General features: G+C 44.3%; 1 protein-coding gene across 1 annotated transcript; it reads left to right on the top strand.

The window, feature by feature from the left end:
- The first annotated feature begins 933 nt into the window (after positions 1-933).
- LOC141060520 (mitochondrial amidoxime reducing component 2-like) lies at positions 934-22,144 on the top strand. The gene is made up of 7 exons (XM_073556789.1): positions 934-1,244; positions 8,211-8,384; positions 8,788-8,953; positions 9,651-9,791; positions 18,974-19,038; positions 19,152-19,223; positions 21,931-22,144. The coding sequence occupies exons 1-7, from the start codon at positions 1,024-1,026 to the stop codon at positions 22,055-22,057; spliced, it is 966 nt and encodes a 321-aa protein (XP_073412890.1). The 5' UTR covers positions 934-1,023; the 3' UTR covers positions 22,058-22,144.
- Positions 22,145-22,527: the final 383 nt, after the last annotated feature.

Genomic DNA, 22,527 nt, shown 5'->3' with positions numbered 1-22,527 from the left:
GCGACCCACACTGTTCAGAGTGTGCTCAATTACCACACTGTTTGGAGCAGTCACAGCATGGTGGATTAGCGCACTGTTTGTAGCATGTGCGATTAGCGCCGTTTTTGGAGTGTGCGCGATTAGCGCACTGTTTGAAGTGTACAAAAATAAAACACTAGTGGAGGACTAGACTACATTTGTGCAAAAAATTCCACTACTTTATAAAAAGTCGCATTGGATGACCGAGCAGAAAACATCTGGAAAAGGAGATTTGCAGCATATTTCTATATTTTTTCATCCTTTATGAAAAACACTGATGAGAAAAACAGACACTCGGACTGTTTTTTTATTTTATTTTTTTTTACGTATGTGAAAAATCCTTGATGTCTGAATGAGGCTTTATAGGTGATGTTCCCTGAGCAATCTGGAAACTAAGGGTATGTGCACACGTTGTGGATTCGTGTGCGGAATTTTCCGCGCAGAATCTGCTATTTTTGGCAGAATCCGTAGGTCAAAATCCGCGCGTTTTTCCTGCGGATTTTGTGCGGATTCCGCCTGCGTTTTTACACCTGTGGATTCCTATAATGGAATGGGTGTAAAAAAGCTGCGGAATCCACACAAAGAATTGACATGCTGTGGAAAATAAACCGCTGCGTTTCCGCACAGCATGTGCACAGCGGTTTTTATTTCCCATTGATTTACATTGTAGTGTAAATCACTAGGAAATCCGCAGCAAATCCGCAACGTGGGCACATACCCTAACAAGTAAAAATGGCCTAATAATAAGTTTAACGAGCCTGAATCATTGATGAAACTCAGAGGGCTTTTTTTTTAACTCTATCCGTTCCAGAACACACGGTTTAGAAGGGAGACCTGATAGACTAAATTAATGATTGGAAATAGTTAAATAAGAAACGATCAGTGGAGGCCTCCTTCTGGGACTGAAGCCAAGCTTTATGTACAGGTGAACTCTTGTTTTTCAGCTCTGGCTCAGAGGTCAGTTGGGAGGAATTGAGCCCATCCCTTGTAGCCAACATTTTTGTTATGGAGGCCGTCAGCAAGCAGCGCAGTCTCCTGCTGGGCGCGGCCGGGCTGGTGGTGGTCACCTGGCTCTTTCTATCTAGAAGGAAAAAGAAGAGGCAGCTGCGGAGGGTGGGTGAGGTGTCCCAGCTGTTCCTCTACCCTGTGAAGTCGTGTAGAGGAATCGCCCTTGAAGAAGCGGAGTGTAGAGAGTATGGGCTGAAAAACGGACCTCTCCGAGACAGGTACGGGGCAATGTCACAACCTACGCGGCCTGGGACCGTGATCTCCAGCCGGTGGCACTACAGCTGTTGTAAAACTACAACTCCTAGTACACTCTGGTAGTCGGGACATGTTGGAATGTGTTAGGCTACGTGCACACGCTGTGGATTCCGCTGCGTTTCCGCAGCGGTTTTGGCTGCTGCGGACCCACAGCAGTTTTAGCTGCAGTGTACAGTACCATTCAAATGAATGGTAAAAAAAACCCCGCTGTGTAGACGTTGCGGAAAAATCCGCGCGGTTTTTTAAGTGACATGTCAATTCTTTCTGCGGAATCCGCAGCAGGTTCCTATCTCCACCATTGTGGAGATGGTGAATCCGAGGACCAAACCACAGGCAAAACCTCAGATAATCCGCAGGTCTTTTGACCTGTGGCTTATCTGCGGTTTTTGCAAAATCCGTGCGGATTAATCCACAGCGGATTCCGTAGCGTCTGCACACACCCTTAGGAGTTGGGAGTTTTCCAACACTTGCAGAGCTTCAAATAGAAGACCAGTTACCTGGGGACGACTGTGAGAGCCCACACTGTTTTTAAAGGGATTGTCCACTTTTTTAGGAAAGTGAGGTCCAAACTGTGTAAAATGCCTAAAAATGGGGAAACTCTGCAGGTATTCACCCTCCCGGGGTCACCGCTGCGGTTCCTGACCCGGTTGCTGAGGTCTGTAGCTGTCCCAGGGTTGACTGTCCTCAACAACCCCCTTTTAATAACTTATGTTGGGTTTGATTTATTTCTAGCAGTGAAAGGAGGAGCAATTTTTTTTTATTTTTTTTTCCATGAAAATAATGGCTTATGATAAGGCCACGGTGTCACTATCAGCATCTGTAGCCAAAATCAGGAGTGGAACAATCAGAGGAAAAGTATAACAGAAGCACGTCACATTTTTGTATTTATCACCCACTCCTGGTTTTGGCTCCAAATACTGATTTAAAATACTGAATGTGTGAACGTGGTCTATAGCAGAGTTGAAGTGATTAGATAACTAAAATAAATGATTACCAGGCCCCCCCCTTTTTTTTTTTTTTATCTAGCGGTAATTTTTATTGGTATATGGTAATTTTGTCATCCTTATGACTCTTTTTAATTTTATGGAGGCCTGTGAATTTCTGGCGGCGCATATAAGGGTCGAAGAAAGTCTATAGGTCTGTGTAAAACGCGTACAGCAGACCGATGGCATCCGTGTGCTGTATGTGTTTAACATTGCAAAGTATAGGAGAAGATCTGCAACTTCTTTAGCCCTACTGATTTTATGAAGTGAAGGGGGGCCTTCGGCTGATGGAGGGGTGCAGCGCCAGAAAACGAGTCCCAACCTCCAATGCGAAGCTACAAAAAACTAACCAGCACCTGTGAGCAGAATTAATCTAGTGTGAACAGGTGCAAGCGGCTATGACTGCATATACAAAGAGCATTCTGTAAGCGCTGCAATGTATGCAGGAATAGGCTGCTATTAGTTTTTGCCATAAATGTATGGTAGTTGTCATTTAAGGGACTAAAGGGATTTTTCCGTATCCAACAAGACAGGTGCTCAACAAAAGAGTGCTGACAGCGAGAAACCCACCCCACTGATCACGGGAATGGAGAAGTAGCGCACATGTGGGACCACTCGTCCACTGTTACAGGGTCCTGGAGTTGCCATATGTCTAGCGATCTGGTGCATAGGATATTAATGATGTTTAGGGGACAACCCATTTAAAGTTGCAATCCACTTTATATGTGTGGCGCCCCTGAGGGTTCAGTGGCCACAGAGGTACTGCACCTCCTCCTGAGGTGTGGTGCCCCACCATCCAGATAAGGTGGAGACACCTGACCACGCTCCAACACCTGCACCCCACACCACAAAGCAGTGTAGCAAAGCACCATCGGCGGCTCCCTGCTTGGAGTATAGCAAAGCACCCCTTAGTGGCTCCCTGCTTGGAACACGAAACGTGCTGGGAGGTGGGTGGAGTTTAGTTTGCACCAAAAGAGCAGGAAGAGTTGAGTCAGTCTTTGCACTCAGTGAGTGAGGATGTAGAAGGACAGAATGTGAGACAGAGAAGATCCCCGGGAGAGGGATGGAAGAAGGAAGTGCTGCAGTAGACCACAGTGATCTGGGTCTGCTGTCACAGGAAAGAGAAAGGAAGTTTGATTCTCCATTGGGAAGGATTAGCACGGAACGTGAGGAGAATAAGAGAACAAGGACCAGGGTTAGAGAACCCTTTTCAAGTTCTAAGCGCAAGGCCGGGGTCCGGTCCCCGAGGTTGTACGGATACTAATGGTCCTGCAGCAGACACCGGAGGAATAGAAGTAGTGACCACTTTATTCCCACAGAAGACTTGTGGGCACAACGGCAACCTATTAGTGAGCCGGGATTTAATAGCAAGGAGTCCCTGAAGCAGGGTACAGCTGTCTGCCGTACAAGTAGAGTTCATAGGAACATCTGACAGGAGGAACTCCAGTGTAACTCAGTACTAGGAGTACTTCACTCAAAGGTGCTATGAGAGGAGATGTTCAGAAAAGGCACATATGTTGGCGGAGTGTTGGAAAGGAGTATTCCATCTGGCCTGGAGGTTGACTGTATCCCTAACCCGGAGGACACGGCACAGATTCAGGCACCTGTTTTTACAACAGACTGTGAGTAAAGCTTTGGAACTACATGCCCTGGTGTCCTCCACTCTTTCCTGTGCCAACCTGCCCAGCACTGCTGCATTCCTTGTGCCTGACACTACACCATCCAAGTGTCACTTCACCTACACTGCCCTGGGACTACAGCCCTGCCTGTGGAGGGCTATAACATCACTGCTGCACCACACCATCTGTCCCAGAGGATCTGTCTGCAGCGTCGGCTTACATCTCTATTGCTGAATACCACAGGTGGCGTCACGAATCACTTATAAACTTTCACTACCATCAGCACACTGAACATTCCCCTTTTACAATGGGCGCCCAGGGCCATGGGCTGGGTCCCAGCTGCCATGACATCTCCCATTGAAGCTCATCGGGCCTGGTACCGAGTACCCCACAGCCCTGGGTGTGAGGGCGACCCATATGCTTTAAAGGGAACCTGTCACAAGGAATAACGCTGTTAACCTGCAGATATGGGGTTAATCTGCAGGTTATCAGCACAGCCTAATACAGAAGGGAGAAAATGATCTTTATTCTCCCTGTCAGCATTCAGTCATGGGGGTGGACAGTTGACCGAACCGGTGCCATCCCATCCCTATGATTGAATGCCAAATGCTGGCGGTGAGAATAAAGATCATTTTCTCCCTGCTGCGCTGATAACCTGCCGATTAACTCCATATCTGCTGGTTAACAGCGTTGTTCCCTTTAACTTATAGCGTAGATTGGAAATCATAGCTGTGTAACATGTACTGAAAATGAAAAATTGTAGTGCAATAGTCGGTCTAAAAAAAGAGAAATGACTTGGATTGTTTGTGTAATGTGCCCATAACAGAACTGACTAAAACATTAAATATGGAGCCAGTTATGTGACCTTATTGGCCCTTGTTGAAGATTTTTGCGGGGTTGTGGGAATGTTTACCTTTTTATCCTGTAGATAATTTGTGAGGTCAGACCCTAATGATGGGGAGAGGCTGGGCTCACAATAGCCAGTCTGGCTGTTGGATGAGGCTGAGGTCTGGGCTATGTCTAGCCGGTCATGTTCTCCCATCCACATCTGTATGGTCCTTGTGCGCTGGGGAACAGGAAAGGTCCATCTCCCAAACTGTTCCCACAAAGCTGAAGCTACAATTGTCCACAATGTCTTGTGCTGAATATTAAGATTTCCCATCCCTGGGTCTAAGGGCCCAATGCTGACCCTGATTACAGCCCCATAACATAAATAGGACCCAATCCTTTATTTCCTATAGTGTGTAAATGAAGGGTGTGACTGCAGGATCAGACTACACAAGGCTTGTTTATAGTCTGTAGCCACGGAAACGCATAGGTCTACCTAGGAGATGCAAATGCGAAATGGTTAAAGTATTTCAAACAAAACTTGTATTTTTCCTTTATGACTATTTTAGATGGTCATTATTAATTAAAAAATAGTTCTCCATTCTGCAGGCTTTCTTCTTTTTTTTTTTTTTTTTTTTTTTTTTAGGGGACATGTGGGGTTTGAGGACTGATTAAGGTGCTCTTGCAGTAATCTGTCCATCAGACTGAAGCCATGTGTGGTCAAAGGCTTCCTACACTGAAAATACAGCCTCCAGTCTCCATTGAGGAGGTTTATTGGTGTAGTAAGTCATATGAAGGGTTAATATCTATAGTGGGGTCAAATTAGGTGACACTGACTCATGTCACATAACAAATGTACAGTTGCTAAGATAAACCCTGGCAGGCTCAGTAACACATGATATAATATGGCTCTTCTTGCAATTATAAGACTTTGTGCCTTTAGATGTTTCATGCATCGGATTCCCAACGAGTCCGTGATTCTCTCAGAAGATGTCTGGTCGATGCCATCTGAACCCTGCTGTAAAACGAAATGACCAGGATTTCTATATTGTGCTGGTTCTTGAGTTTCATGTCTTCCCCCCCCCCCCCCCCCCCCCCCAAGCAGAGGAGATCCCGGCTGGCCACCTAAATTTTAACCACCACCCTCCAGTCATGACTGGGAACACCCTCTAAACTCGGCGTATATAAGGTTGGGGGATCCGGATGGTGCTGAGCCCTCTAGACTGGGTGCTGAACATGTGTGGCGCCCCTGAGGCTTCAGTCGCCACAGAGGTACTGCACCTTCTCCTAAGGTGTAGTGCCCCACCATCCAGGTAGGCTGGGAACTCCTTTCTGCATTCCAACACCTGCACCCCACACAGGATAGTTCAGCAGGGACCCATCCATGCTTTGTGCTGGAAAGGTCATAGGGTGCCTTTTGTGGTCCCTGGCTTCGTAACATGAGAGGTGCTGGGGAGGTGGGTGGAGTTAGATATAAGAGTGGGAAAAGTAGAGTTAGGGAGTAGTTGGTTGGAGGAGAGAGAAGATGGATGTCTGAGGGACGTGCTGCAGCAGGTCCCAGTGATCTGGGCTGCTGGCACGAGAAAGACAGAGAAAGAGACTGATAAGATTGATAACCTAACCTTCCATAAGAGAACAGATCGGAAAGAAGGAGAATAGAAGGACGGTGGTAAGCTGGTTGAAGAAAGATAGAGAACCCTTCCAGTCCAGAGAGCGCAAAGGCCGGGGCCCAGTCCCCGAGGTTGATTGGATCTTTATGTCCGGCAACAGACAATGGAGGAGTATTGAGCCGCTAACGCCTTGCTCCCATCATAGACTTGGGACGCAACAGCAACTGAATAGAGAGCCGGGACGCAGTGAGGAGTCCCCGAAGCAGGCTACAGCTGTCTGTCATACAAGTAAAGACTAGGAACACCTAGAGAGAGGCATTCCAGGGTAACTAAGTACTGGAGTGCTTCAGGCCTAAAGGCGCATTGGAGGAGTTGTTCAGTAAGGTACATGTTGGCGGAGTGTGGAAGGGAGAATCCTATCCTGCCTGGAGTTTGGCTGGAGCCCTGACCTGGAGAACACAGTACGGAGGCAGGTGGGTGTGTGAACTGCAAACAGTGAGTAAAGCTTTGGAACCGCATACTCTGGTGTCCTCCAGTTATTCCCACACCACTACACCTGGGTACCAGCCTCCATACCATTCTGCGCCTCTCCTCATCCATTGCACCTACACTGCCCTGGGACTACAGCTCCACCTGTGAGAGCTATACCATCTCTGCTGCACCACACAATCAGTCCCAGCGGATCTGCATGCAGCGTTGGCTCAACATCTTACTTGCCAAACACTACGGGTGGTGTCACGAACTACCTAATAAACTTTAACACCATTAACATCACCGCCATTGATATTGGGCGCCCAGGGCCATGGACCGGGTCACCGCTGCTGTGACACTTTCTCGCCTCGACACCGGCCCGGTACCGAGTACCCCGCTGCCCTGGGTGTGCAAGGGTGACCCACATGCACTGGCTCCCAAATGAGAAATCAAGCAATGGAAACCAGAAGTTTTCCAGGAATGTATAGTCTCTGGTCTATCACCTTGCCTGTTGTTTAAGCTCATGCTGCCACTTTAAGGTTCCTCACACGAGCGTATGCATTGGACAATTGCTATCCAGTGTTTTAAAGTAAATCAAGATCTAAGAGTGCAGTGTCATAGACTGAATCAAGGTGAGTTACGCTGCTGAAGTGACTGGCAGCAGCGCTTTGTGACGCATTACTTTATTTATAAATACTATTTACCTCTTCCAGTATGCTGCCTCTCGTAAAATTATTGGCACCATGAAGCTTGCTGCCTTTCATGAGTAAAGCTGTTGCTGATCTGTCTCTGCCGTACCCTATTCTGCATTTATTTGCCATCCCTAAATGAGGGAACCTGTACCACCATGGACTACTGTATATCACTGGGGCACACCAACCCCTGGTCACCCCTAGTTGGCTTCTACAGAACCTCTTCCACTTTGAGTGAGAGGAGATATCACCATACACTATCTTTTGGGCTGGGCATCTGAAAAAGTATTGTGTATCGTGGGTGGGCACGTTTTTTTTTTTTTGTTTTTGTTTTTTTTTTTTTTTTTGAACGCATGCTGCCTTGAAAAGCACAATTCGAAACGTCCGCTCCATTGCTAGATGAAGTTTTTTTTTTTTTTTTTTTTTTCATATGAATGGGGTTGAGCTTGGCCATGAACAAGTGGCTTTTTTTTGTGAGGGGGAATAAAGCAAAGCCTTTGTAGAATCAATGAATCCTCTTCCTGCATCTTCCAGTGTTTGCACACTAGGAGAATCTGTTCCTGCTTTGCTTGTGGGCTCAGCCATGGGACCATGTTTGGAGGTGAAGACCATTCTCCTGAGACAGTGTCTTGGATTGGAGATGCACAAAAGGTTGATTAGGGGGTGAGTAAATGGACGTGTATGAAATGATTATGACCTGATACCTGAATAACTTTTTCATTCCAGACATTGGCTTGTTGTAAAGGAAGACAAGGTTCACGTTTCAGCCCGAGAAGAGCCACGACTGCTGCTGATAACTGTGACCGCTGACAATGATCACCTAACTCTCCGTGCCCCAGAAATTGGTGTCCTCCAAATCCCGTTGGAACTGCCAAAAACAAACGCAGTTTTTACATGCAAGTATGTGATAGAAGGTTGTTCCCATATTGTACACTTGGCACACATATCAAGTTTGCAATTTTCCAAATTTTCACTCAAGTTAAAGAACCACCTCTCTACTCTGTGGTGGGGAATGTTCCCAAAGCACAAGCTGAACTTGGACCAGCATCTTTCATACATGGCTTGGATGACATATGCCAAAAAAGTAGAAAATGAGACTGCTCCTTCTTAAAAGATAAATTTGTCAGTCTGCAGTCACCATTAGGGGAGCTTAATGTATACAGTGCCTCCTTCAGCTCATTTATGAGACCTTATATGGGCCAACACAATATTCTATTCCCAGGTATAAGATCAGAATTGTGACCCTGAGATTCACGTTGACTGAGTGTTTTCAGCACACGACTCCATTGTGTTTTTCTTTCAGAGTTCATGGCAATGAGGTTCAAGGCAGAGACTGTGGCAATGAAGCCTCGGACTGGGCAACCAACTACTTAAAGAGCTCCCAGACCTATCGTCTTGTTTATTTTGAAGACAAAATGAAGACCAGGAATCCAAAAAATGAGTTTCCACTGTATACCGAGAGCGGTCAGGTTAGTCGGTGTCAGGGTGGAAGTTAAAGGTGAAGTGTGGGTAAAAGAACAAGTGATGCAGTCCTAAACAAGGATATAGATTTGGTGTTGTCCCGTTTTATAAGGGAGCCTGGGCAGAGCTCACCTACTTTTATCATTGACGACCTATCGAGGATGGGAAGTGGGGGTGAGGAGGACTAAAAAACATGCCAGTCTTCCACCATATCAGACTGGTATGATATTTGGGAGAACAATATTTCACTTCTTGGGTAATATTGAGCACTGCATCTTACCTAGAACATTGTTCAGCTTCACAATCCTACTGCTTTCCTGTTAACTCTCAGGCTTTCATTCAAAAAAGGATTTTAGAGGAAATTACAGTTTGTTTTTTTTTGTTTTTTTTCTCTTCAGTCTAATGGGTGGGGGAACCTTTTATAGCTATGAAAAAGATGGTGAATTGGGCAGAAACTTCACTTTGACTCTGGTCACCAGGACTTTCTGCCTCCGATACTAGTTGTACAGATAACGTCCTGCTGTAATGCATGGAGGGAGTTGTAAGGGTAACATCGGGCATTTTGCTATAGATTTCGTTGCTGTGGAGTTCTTCCTGTTATGTTCCCAGCGTCTGTGTTAATCTTCGTAATCATGATCAATTATTGAGTTTCAGCAATGCCCTTTTTTTTTCTTTTTTTTTTTTCTTTTCATCCCGGTCCTGCAGGTGGCATATCCTGATCTTGCCCCTTATCTGGTACTTTCTGAAGCGTCCCTTGAAAATCTAAACTCCAAGCTAGAAAAGAGAGTATCCATAAGAAATTTCCGCCCTAACGTAGTGTTTTCTGGATGTGAGGCATTTGCTGAGGTAAGCGTCTCATTTTTTAATTTTGTGGCGACCAAAAAACGTAATTCTGTGTCTTGTGATTTTTGTTCGTGGTTTTTTTTTTTTTCTTGTGTAGTTTACTGATTGGATTAATTTTCATATTGATGATTCTGAACACTGTAGTACCAGTTTTTTTTTTTTGTTTTTTTTTGTTTTGAATGGGGAAAAATGGGGGTGATTTGAACTTTATTTTTTTTTTTAAAGTTTTACTGGCTTCAATAGTCTCCATAGGAGACTAGAAGCTGCGATCATCCGATAGTCTGCTCTATGTTGCACAGGCTATCACGGCAAATCCACAATTCATTCTTTACTAGATGAACCACCGGCAACTGTAAAGGATGGAGAAAACCCCAAATCATCCTAAAACTTGTTGGAGAGCGTCTGGATTACACACTCGATGGATGCAAATTCTGAATAGTCAGTACGTGCTTAGATCTCCCAAAGCTGAGAACGTTCCTGTCCATGGAAACAAGAAATGGGAATTACCTCTGACAAAATCCATATCTCCGCCTTATGTGAAGGGCGAGGATCTGCTGCTTATGAGTAGCTCAAGTGCCGCCATCTAGTGGGAGAAGTATAGAGCAACTTTTTTTTTTTTTTTTTTTAAATTGCACTATATGTACTCAGTGGAGCCACATTGTATTGGAATCACCGAATCTTGGTGGGATGATACTCCTGATTGGAATACAAGGCTAGAAAGATACAACTTATTTGCAAGAAACAGACTTGATAAACGAGGAGGAGGTGTCGCATTGTATGTTAGAAACGCGTATATCTGCACAGAGATTGAAGGTTCAGAGACTGGGAGTTCTGTGGAAACTGTTTGGGTAGGACAGGACAATGGAAAGGACACCATTGTAGGCATTTACTACAGGCCGCCTGTGCAAGCTGAAGATATGGATGAACTCTTTATGCATCAAATGGCCAAGTTCTCCAAAAAATATGACATAGTTGTCATGGGAGATTTCAACTATCCAGACATTTGTTGGGAATCTCTCTCAGGCAAAACTAACAGGTCAAGGAAATTCTTATCCTCTCTTGCTGACAACTTTATCTTCCAAAAGGTAGGGGAGAAAACAAGGGGAACTGCTACCTTGGATCTAATCCTTATAAACAGGGAGCAGAGGCGTAGCTAGGGTTTCGGTTCAGGGGGGCGAAACTTGAGTGGGCCCCTAACTAGGTAACTTTGATTACAACTAGGTGACTCCCCTTAATGGTGGATGTAGGAGATGACTGCGCTGTTACTGAAAATAATCCCTATATAAAGAACAACATGGATAGTACCGCAATATGGTCAGTGGTAAATACCAGTCCTACAAAACATGTGATTACTGCCAGGGCTGTGGAGTCGGAGTCGGAGTTAGTTTTGGTTGGAGTCGGTAGAAATGTACCGACTCCAGCTTTAAAAAAAAGTATTAATATTTCATAATTGAACTTTCATATGAATTTTATAAATGTTACTCAAATATATATGTTCTATCAAACTATGAACAGTGATAAGCAGTTCTGCTGGAGATAGAGACATTTCTTACTTCTTGTGTGTCACTGTTCTCCACTTTCCTTATCTAATCTTATACTTGGTTAACCTCATGCTGCCCCAACCTCCCCTACTTACAATGTATGAAACTGAAAGTGAAAATGTGTTGCAAATTCTTAGTAGTAAAGCTCCTCCTCTAGACTAGATCATACTAGGTGTGCGTCTTCCAAGCATCTCACAGCTGCCTGCTACTCAGAAGAGGAAGACTGTAAGAAGTATTATCCTTTCAACAAACTTTGTATCAGTTAACTGTGAGTACATGAGGAATAATAACAGTATTACTGACCACTATATCAGTTGTACGACCTGGCAATAATTTTGTACAATTGTTTTTAGGAAAAACAATTGTCATTTGGATTGTGAATGCAGAATTAAAAACCTGAGAATGTCAAAGAAGCATCACATTAAATCAGCTGTATTTGAACATTTCACCATCACTCAAGACATGTCTGTCAGTGTATGACAAATGATCCAGACGAAAACAAATGCTGTGAAGCCAAGATGAGTGCATATTCAGGCAAAGATGAAAAAATGCTCCTACCAGAGCTTCTAATCTAAAGAGACATTTACAGCGCTTTCATCCAGAAGTACTGAAAGCAGTGGATGAGAGACTGCATCCAAACCAATGAACCAGTGCCCAGCTCTTCCAGCCAAACAAAGGAGCAGGGAACTTTGCAGCCATCAGTTGCAAGATATTAGTTACTGTGACAATGACAGTAGATACATTTAAAAAACAGATCGAGCTTGTTGTAAAGGATAGTGTGCCTATTTCATTATTTTCACGACCAGCTTTTGTGTCTGAATGGGGAAATTGCCCGCAAGCTTGGTGTTTCTCTGGAGAGAGAGAGTATTAGAAAATTAGTAATCGAAGAAGCTTTTAAACAAAAGGAAGAACTTAAAAAAAACTCTCAAGGGACGCTTTCTGTTTCTTAAAATGGATGCCTGCACACGTCACAGAGTGAACTATTTTGCCATCAATGTCCGATTTGTTTGTGACAAAAATGAAATAGTTACCAAGACATTGGCAGTAAAAGACACCAAAGCTCATCACACCAGTGAGTTTCTCCAGGTCTTGGTGGAAAAGGTTCTGCAAGACTATGAACTTAAAAAAGAGCAAGTTCTTTCTGTCGTAACTGACAATGCTTCAAATATGATAAGTACTATTAAGCTAATGAATGAGAGTAATGATGGTGACCAGCAGCTAGAAGAACATTCTGGGTCCACAGACACAGAAATGTTTGAAATAGAGGAACACAGTATTGTAACTGAGGAGCAAACTGAAGTTGCTTCAGATGAACAGCAACATGATAGTTAAGGCTGGCTTCACATTAGCGCTTTTTAAGCGCACGCACGGCCGGGGGTAGCTCTGCCGGCGTGCCCGCCCCTTGCTTGTAGCGCCGCCTCCTAGCGCACAGCGGCGCCTGCGATCGGCGCACCCTATCTTTAGCATAGGGTGCGCAGATCGTGCGCAGGCCGTGCGCTAGTTGCGCTTTGACCTGCGCTGCGCACTTTGACGGTGCGCCGAAATCCGAAAAGATTGATTTTGGTGCGCACGGCTAATGTGAAACCAGCCTTAGATCTTGTTGAAACTGTGCCAATATGTTCTTTCATTCATCACATGCGCTGTGTTGTGCATACGCTACAGCTGGCTATAAGACAGTCTGCAAGAAGGACATGCTGCTGCACTGACTGGCAAGGTGAGAAAATTGGCTACTGTTGCCAGAACCCCTAAAGTTGACTCAATTTTGAAGAGATGTGCTGGAAAAGGGGCAATTATTGATCAAGCCACACGATGGGGCAGTACTTACTTAATGATTCAGCGCTTGGTTGAACTGAAAACCTTTCTTGTAGACATGGCTAACCCTCAACTGACGCTAAATGAAAGTCAGTGGAATCAGGTGACTGAGCTGGAAAAATTGCTGGAGCACCCATTTACAGTGACTAAAAAATTACAAGCAGAGGACTTAACTCCAGGTATTTTATTAAAGGAGTGGAAGAACCTGATGTTTCGCCTGTCCAAACGAGGAGGGTTAATTGCAAGTGGCATTGCTACATCAATGAAACGGAGAGAGGCGCTACTATTACAAAATAACATTCTTTTGGCAGCTGTTTGTGTAGACCCAATGCATCAGATTCTTCTAGATGATCAACAGCTAAGTAAAGGAAAAGAAGCTCTGTTTGAAATAGCAGTAAGGATGAAAGGGTTGCAGAACAGTCAGGAGGAACAAGAAGAATTTGGTCATCCTGCCACATCTTCACCCTCATCAACTGATGAAGAATTTAATTTTGAAAAATATTTGGATCACAAGGACCGTGCAAAGCGTTCCCGCATAGAAGAAGAGTCCTCCCCATCAAGGAACACAGCCAGTACATTTCAGCAGAATTTTTCATGTGCACTAAAAGAAATTGAGAAATTTGACCGTTCATCAAAAATAACAGTGCAACAAGCGATTCCTCTGTATCCTGACATTGTCAGAGATGTTGCCCGAGTGGTTACTGCTTTGCCACCAACACAAGTTAGTGTAGAGAGGTTGTTCTCTGCTCTCAAAATAATTAGATCAGATTTGAGGGCATCCATGAAGGAGGATCTGACAGAGACAATACTTTTTCTGAGGACAAATTTATAGATTTCTTCTTATTAACTGCATAAAAGTGTTTATTGCATATTTACTTACAGTTTAGAAAAGTTTATAAAAGTTATTTGCTATATTCTAATTGTATTCTAATAAATGTAGTTTTTGCTCTAAGTGGTCTGATTACTTATATGATGGTGAGAAACTGAATAAGCACGATGTTTAATATTTTACAACAGTAAATTTGTTATGAATTGGCCATTTATGAAGGAGTCTGAGTCGGAGCCTGAAAAAATCCAGGAGTCGCAACTGTGGCTTACCGACTCCACAGCCCTGATTACTGCACAGGTATAGTTGGTGTCTTACTGCTGACGTTCTTTCTGATGGAATCGGTCACTTTTCACGTCTTTTCCATCTGGCCCAGACCGACATGACAATTCCTCCAGCCAGAACTCTGCTACAGAGAATACGACACGTTTCACTTCTCATATTCCAGCCCCATCACCATGTATCCCCAACCTGCACAAACCACTCATCCTGCTGATACCCCAATGCTGAGCCTCTGCTGCCATATGTGTCCCTATTACTGCACCTGATACCCCAATGCTGAGCCGCGGGTGCTGTATGTGTCCCTATTACTGCACCTGACACCCCCTATACACATGCGCCTCTGCTCCTTACACCTTGTACACACAGCTCTGCTCCGCCCACCCCGTACACACTCTGCTTCGCACCATACACCTCGTACACATACGGCTCCAATCCGTACACCCTGCACACACGGATCTGCTCTGTACACCCCGACACATGCACACTTGGCTCTGCTCCGTACACAAACGGCTCCACTCACCCCATACACACGCGGCTCCGCTCCTCTGTACACCTCATATATGCATATCTCTGCTCCGTACACCACCTACACACGGCTCTGCTCTGTACACCTCATACACACAGCTCTGCTACATCCACCCTGTAAACCCCTCCTGAGCCCACACAGAAACTTGCTTCACCTCATCCAGCACCATGACAACCAGCACAGCAGAGCCCTGCAGCCGCTGAAGGCCCTGATCATGTGACCCCCTGACTCCACCCCTCCCGTGACATCACAGGTCCTGTGTGCACAGAATAGCCCAGGATGACATTGCTGGCTGTGAGTGGGGGATGCACTGCTGGCATCGGGGCCCCCCACCGCCTTCTCAGGGGCCCATAGCAGCTGGTCGGCAGAGTAGGGAGATCGATTCTCCCTGCTCTGCCTCAGAATGTAACTGTATGGGCGCGCTGTGCACGCCGATACAGTTACAGTAGCGTAGCTCCGGTGGGCCCCCTCAGAGCTCGGGGCCTGGGGCGACTGCCCCCCGGTAGCTACGCTACTGACAGGGAGGAAATGGTTGAGGTAAAAGTGGCTGGAACCCTAGGAGGTAGCGACCATGCTATCATAAAATCTGCCTTTCTTATATCCAACCTTGAAGTCTCAGGCTATGTGCACACGTAATTTTAGGTGCTGTGAATTTAGGTGCTGCGGTTTCACACCTCTATAATGGAGAAGGTGTGAAACCGCTGCGGATTCCGCACAAAGAACTGACATGTGGATTTGAACCCGCAGCAAATCCACGCGGAAAAATCTGCAGCATGTGCACAGCGTTTTTCAGTTTACCATTGAAAACAATGGTACTGTACAACGCACCTAAATCTGCTGCGGACCCGAAGAGCCTGAAACACTGCGGATCCGCAGCAGAATCCGCAATGTGTGCACATGGCCTCAGAGTATATGCACACGTTGTGGATTTGGCCCTCTGGATCTGCAGCAGTTTTCCATGGGATGTACAGTACCATGTTATCCTATGGAAAACAAAAACCGCTGTGCACATGCTGTGGAAATCCAGCAGTTTATTTTCCACAGCATGTCAATTCTTTGTGCGGATTCTGCAGCGGTTTTACATCCATTCCATTATAGGAATCTGCAGGTGTAAGAACGCAGGCGAAAACGCAGGTCTTTTTTACCTGCAGATTCCACGTGGGAAAAATCCACACACGAATCTGCAACGTGTGCACATAGCCTTAGTCCTCGCAGGTCTTCCTCTAGTTTATCCAAAATTCTAATGGACTCAAAGTGGATATAAGGGATCTAATGGCTAGATATCCTTAAGGGCAGAAGTGTCCTGGGGAAATTTTGAAAGATTTTCAAAGCAGAACTGTTAACAATCCCTAAAAGAGGGAAGAATAGAAGGCAATTAAGGAAATCGAGATGGATGAAGACAACTTTAAACACATGTTAAAAAGTAAGAGAAATGCTTTATCAAATGGGAAGAGGAGGCAGATCTAAAGAACACCATGCTGTCTGCATACAGTCTTGTATGTTGTACCTACATGTGGTTGTTTTCCTGAAAGTGTCACTTCAAAACGCGTTTACTAACCAGTTATTAGATTTCCTGGATTTATGTCTTCTGTAAATCAGAAGCTCATTGTATCCACAAAATTTCCTTGACATGGATATATGGTGGCTCACCTACAATCTATGGATCTGCAGCAGCTGAATTTCGCAACCAAAAGTGCACATTATCCTGGATCAGGTTAGCAGAATCTGAAAGTAATTTTTTTAATGTTAATCAGAAAAGACCCTATTTTTGCTGTCTCTCCCCAGCGTTTTCCAAAAAAAAATAAATGGAGAAGCTGAGCTTTTAGATTTCATACTTTGCATCTGTGTTCTCTCAGAAAGCAAATATAACATCAACTGATCTTCACTGTTAGTGTGGATTCTTTTATTCTTTCAATATCTATAAACATATTGTGAGGGCATACGTGGCTAACATATTCCTGTGCGGTGGCCACTGGGGGAAGGGTGGATGGAGATCTCTGCACCATGATCTCGGGAGATGAGATCTCGGCACTGAAATCTCATCTCCCGAGATCATGGTGCAGAGATCTCCATCCGTGCTGCCTCTGGTGACCATTTTCCCAGAGTCCACCACACAGGAAACCACGGAACTGCTGGGGCTCTGGCCTTTCACAAAATGTTGGCAGACCCCTGGCAGCAGGCATTTCCCCCCCCCCCCACACCACCACCACTGTAGAACCGCTGGACACCCTCTCATCCCGGCCTGCAGCAACAGTACCAGTAAGGTATATGTTCTGTTATGTATTTCCACATTAAAAGACGCATCCTCACTTCCCTCCAATATTTTTTTTTTTTTTTTTTTTTTTTGGGGGGGGGGGGGGGGGAGAGGGAGTGTGTTTTATAAACAGAAAAATACAGGGTCAGCCTAACTTTAATTTCCTTCTATGATAGAATCACTGACTGGGTGAATCGGGGAAATGCAGTAGATATAGCATATCTTGACTTCGCTAAAGCATTTTAACAAAATCTCATACCATCCTTATTGACAAGGAGTATGGAATGGACAAGGCTACAGCTAGGTGGATTCATAACTGTCTCAGTGATCATAAATGGCTGTGCATCTAATTGGAAAAGTTTCAAGTGGGGTGCCACGGGGCTCTGTCCTAGGCCCGATGTAGTTCAACTTTATCAATGATTTAGATGAAGGAATTGAGGGCAAACTGATTTAATTTGCTGACACAAAGCTAGGAGGGCTAGCTAATGCTAGAGAAGAGAGGATTCAAAGATATTTAAACAAATTGGAACTATCAGTGGTTTTAATTGCAAGTCCTAAATCTGGCCAAGAAAAAAATATATAGAATGGGAGGAATGGGCTAAGCAACAGCACGTGTGAAAAAAGACTTGGGTTTGCGAATTAATAGATCAGACTGCACATGAGTCAACCATGTGATGCAGCAGCAAAATGGGAAACCACAGCTCTAGGATATATTAAGAGAAGCAAAGAGTCTAGATCACGTGAGGTAATTATCCCGCTCTACGCCTCCTACAGACCTTATCCAGAATACTGTGTCCAGCTTTGAGCACCACATTTTAAATAAGACCTTAACAAGCTGGAGACAGTTCAGAGAAGAGCGACCAGGATGGTGACCAGTCTGCAAATTGTCCAATGAGGAACGGTTGCAGGATTTGGGGATGTTTACCTTGCAAAAGAGAAGCCTGAGAGGAGACTTAATAGCTGTCTGCAAATATCTGAATGGCTGTCAGTGTAGAGGGATCATTATTCTCACTTACACATGGAAACATTGGGATGAAACTGAAAGGGAGAAGATACAGATTTGTTATTAGAAAAACTTTTTGACAATGAGGGTGATCAATGAGTGGAACAGGCTGCCACGAGAGGTGGTGAGTTCTCCTTCAATGGAAGTCTTCAAACAGAGGCTGGACAGACATCTGACTGAGATGGTTTAGTGAATCTTGCCTTGAGAAGGGGGTTGGACACTATGACGCTGAAGGTCCCTTCCAACTCTACCATTCTATGGGGGAGCATTGTAGTCTATTGAGGACTATAGGCTGTGTATCAAACTGTATGTATTCTATGGTAGTGCATTATACTATGTGGAGGGCTATGTTGTGTGTATTATACTAAACAAGTAAAATGCTGCCTATTCGAGTGATTGGATTGTTTATGCTGGAACAAAAATCATTGTTCACAGCAGCACATTGCCTGGTGAAAACCTCCGATATGCTGCTAAGAGACTATATGGGGACAGATAGGCACAGAACGATCAATCATTCTTCCTCAGCCAGTGTAAATGGGTGTGGAAATGTGTTTGTGTGGTGGTGAAATATGTAAGGGCCCCACTTTAACATTTTGTTCAGGTCTCCACTTTATCTAAAGCCAGCCCTGGTGTGGCATGGTGTAGTCATAAGTGTTTGCCAAAAAATCAGCCTCTTCATGAGTAAGTAATATCACAGCTCGTCATGAAATGGACGACCCACGGTGTTGAGCCCCAGCTCAGCCCATTTTGGAGTAGCTGCTAGAAACAGGAGTGAAAAATGGCAACTTATTTGTGCAATTCAGTTGTGACACAATTTTTTTTTATTTTTTCTTCTGGGTGCACACTCTATTCTAAAATCCTAGAAATATATGTACACACTTTGTTTTTCGGATTCGCATTCAGCAGGCCGTCACCAGATGCGCTCATTTCTTGTTCTGCAGGACACCTGGAAGGAAATACAGATTGGCAGTCGGGTGACTATGAAACGCGTCATCCCGTGTTTCAGGTCAGTGTCCCCAATGTTCCCTCACTGGGTAAGCCAATGCTGGTATCAATAGGATCGCTGACTCCATATTTTGTTTTTTGTTTTTTTTTTTTGTTTTTTTTTTTGCCTGACAGATGTATCCTGACCACTATAGATCCTGATACTGGAATTATTAATATGATGGAGCCGCTGAAAACGCTGCGCAGGTTGGTAACTGGTGCTAACGGGGACATTTCCTTACAATAATTTTTTGTATACTGCTCCTTTTGCAAATGTCTCCATGGGAATAGTCCACAAATGGGCCGTGTAGGCTTCTTGCTAACCTGTGAGAAGTACAGTCCAGATGGAAGAGAATATTAAAGGGTCAGACTACTGTTTGTAGTCTGTTCCCATGGAGACAGTCTTTATTAAATAAAAAAAAAATCTAGTTGCACAGCTCCTAAGCAAAACTATTTTTAGAGTTCCTTCCCTTTTTTCACGTTAGTGGGGGGGAGTCTCTATCCTGGGATCTGCACCAGTTGCGGCCTGTGCTGAAGACCCGAGCTATGTGCGGATTGTACAGCATGTATAATCAGCTACAGCATTATAGTAAGCCTACAAAAGAGGCCTATACCTAATTCTAATGTGTTTTTTGTCCATAGAAATAGCTGGTGTATCATCAGTGGGGATCTGACAGCTAGAAGGGACCTTGGCCATACACAATAGTCTAAAGTTGACCAAAATAGATGTTTTCATCCAGTGACATTTAGTAAGCAATCATTTCAGCCAACCAATCACATCACAGTCTAGAAAGAAGGCGGCCATGTTTAAATGTGTTGCCCAATAGTCACAAGTAATGATGGGCAAACCCCTGGATGTTGGGCTGAACAGTTAAATATTTCCATTTGGGTACCAGAATATAAGTATAAGACACCTATCAATTACTAATCCTATAATTATATTGTAAATGAAACGCAGAATAAAGTATTTTTATTTGAAATAAAAAAAAAAACCTTTAGTTAAAAATAACAAAACAGTTATACTCACTGAATTTCCATTCCATTGAAGCCATGGTCTCCTTAAATAAATAAAAAAAATAAATCCCTCACCTGTCCATTGTTTTGTCCCACACCGTAATCCATGTCTGCGATAAACTGTTCTCAAGATGCGACCGTCCAAGATGAGAGCCACTGAGAAATGAGCTGCTGCAAGCTCCGCCTCAGTGACTAGCAGTGATGTCATCAAGTTTACCGCAGGTCACTGAAGCTGCATTCCCAGCCAGGTCCCTGAACTGTGGTGATATCATTAGCACGGTGAGTTCACTGGGAGATCTGCAGTGAATTCACCACTGCATCATGAAACTTTCTCACTGTGCTAGTGGTGATCTCACAGAGAATATTATAGTTCAGGGGCCTGGCTGGGAACACCGCCTCAGTGAACTGCAGTAACCTCGGTGTCAGAGGCTGAGCTTGCAGCAGCTCATTCCTCAGTCGTTCTCAGCCTGGACGGTCGCATCTTGGCACCTCTCCATTACTATTCTGTGGGCTTGATGTCACCTTTGTATTGTCCAGTGACATCAGCCCCACAAATATGAATCCCACTTGATACCACCATAGGGCAAGTAGGAGAGCTGGGCAAAGTGCCAGAATTGACGCATCTATTTTTTATGCTGGCAGTGGCCAATATCCTGGGCCCCTTACCAGAATGAGAATACCAGTCCCCAGCTGTCTGCCTTAGCTTGGCTGTCAAAAATGAAGGAAGGAACCTCATGCTGTTTTTAAAATGATTTATTTAAAAAAACAAAAAAATGGAGACCACTCTAGTTATATTCTTGATAACCAGTCTTACTATACCTGACAGCTGTCAGTGTTGCCTGGCTGGTCATCAATAATACAGCAGACCCTGCACCGTTTTTTAAAATTATTTAATTGGAGCGCAGGCGCCGGCTGATGAATACTCCATCAGATGCCATGTGCTCGTGCTAGTATTGGCCACATCAGTGAGCGGAGGTAAACGTTATACCTGTGATCACTACGATCACAACTTGGGAATCGTGGCTCTCTGGACAGCAGTAATGATTTTTACCACCGATCAATGGCAGTTTTTGCCACGCGATCAAGTACATGACAGTGAGAAACACCTGGTGTGCGAAGAGCTGAATCTGCACAGTAACCAGGACATCCTGGTCAAGTCAGTGTTTGGGGTCTGTGTCCAAAGAGTAGGTGTTCGGTACGGACCTCCGAACTTTACCGTTCAGGTTCGCCCATCTCTAGTCACAAGTCAATGGACTATCTGTGAAAAACTAAAACAGAAAAGGCCATATGTCACCCATGGTTTCTCCTTGCACAACAATGTTCCCTTCTACCCCATGTGCATGAAAATCCCCCATTTTCGATATGGCAGTAGATATCCACTCTTGGCCACAAGGTCATACAAATCCCATTCCCAACCTTTTCCCCTACCCCTCTGTGGGAATGCTCCTGTGCACCCCAGAACCCCCATTAAACAACCAGTTTTGGGTGGGGTTTACATAATATCTTTTGGCCTAGGAGTTTCAGAAAATGTAGGACGATTGGCAAGTATATAAAAGTCTTTGAAGTTTGAATGCCCTAAAATACATAATTTTGGCCAGGTATACACTTTTTTTTTTTTTTTTTTTTTTTTTTATTGGTAGAAATAAAACACAGCACCCTGAATGTCATCACTTTTAACATTTGGCTGTTTCTTTGTATTTTGCCAAAAAAATTAAACTTTTTATCTAAAATTACTTGTGGGAGATCCTATAACAACCTATCGAAACTCTGCTTTAATTTTGTATTCTGCTTGGTTGTGGTGGACAGCCAGGACAGTTTGTGTTCTTAATTACACCTCTCCCATCCTCAATTTTGTCTTAAAAGCCTTTAGACATTACATAATGTTTTAATTTTCTTTCAGTTATCGCCTTTGTGACACGGAGGACAAAAAAGTGTTCAAGTCGGCTCCATTGTTTGGGCAATATTACAAGATTTTGAAGAGGGGTGCAATAAGAGTTGGAGATCCAGTGTACGAGATAACGGACTGAACACTGAATGTCCCGACCAGCGTTTCAACCAATCAGGATACTATATTCACGAAACTTATTAAATTCTATATTTGTCTAATTATCCAATCAGGAGCTTGTTTTCTTTTTCTTGATGGCTACAAACTGTAGAATCAGAGGGAACAAGTAAAGGTACTGCAGACTGTGATGTTGCTGTTTATGTACATGTGCCCTGGGGGGGGGGGGGTTAATACATTAGCTTTATTCAGTGCAAAACCAATGGAAGCTGCCATTTTATGTGCAAGATGTGTTTATCCTCTACAGAGATATGCACCATAAAATAGCAGGATTGTCTTATTTTTTTGGTTTCCTTTCCAAAGCTGAATACTGATTCAATGAAACTTGTTTAAGGGAATTGAGGGTCTTCTGCTTTTCAGTCCATTGTGATACAAGATGCCCAAGTGAGGTGGGCGAGCTTTGGTTCCCACTCGCTCTGGCATTCTACAGACAAC

The sequence above is a fragment of the Dendrobates tinctorius genome, unplaced genomic scaffold (assembly GCF_039654945.1).
Source record: "Dendrobates tinctorius isolate UK_male_01 unplaced genomic scaffold, ASM3965494v1 ptg000239l, whole genome shotgun sequence".
Taxonomy (NCBI): domain Eukaryota; kingdom Metazoa; phylum Chordata; class Amphibia; order Anura; family Dendrobatidae; genus Dendrobates; species Dendrobates tinctorius.
The sequence above is the reverse complement of the archived record's forward strand: the minus strand, read 5'-3'. Positions and strand labels throughout refer to the sequence as shown.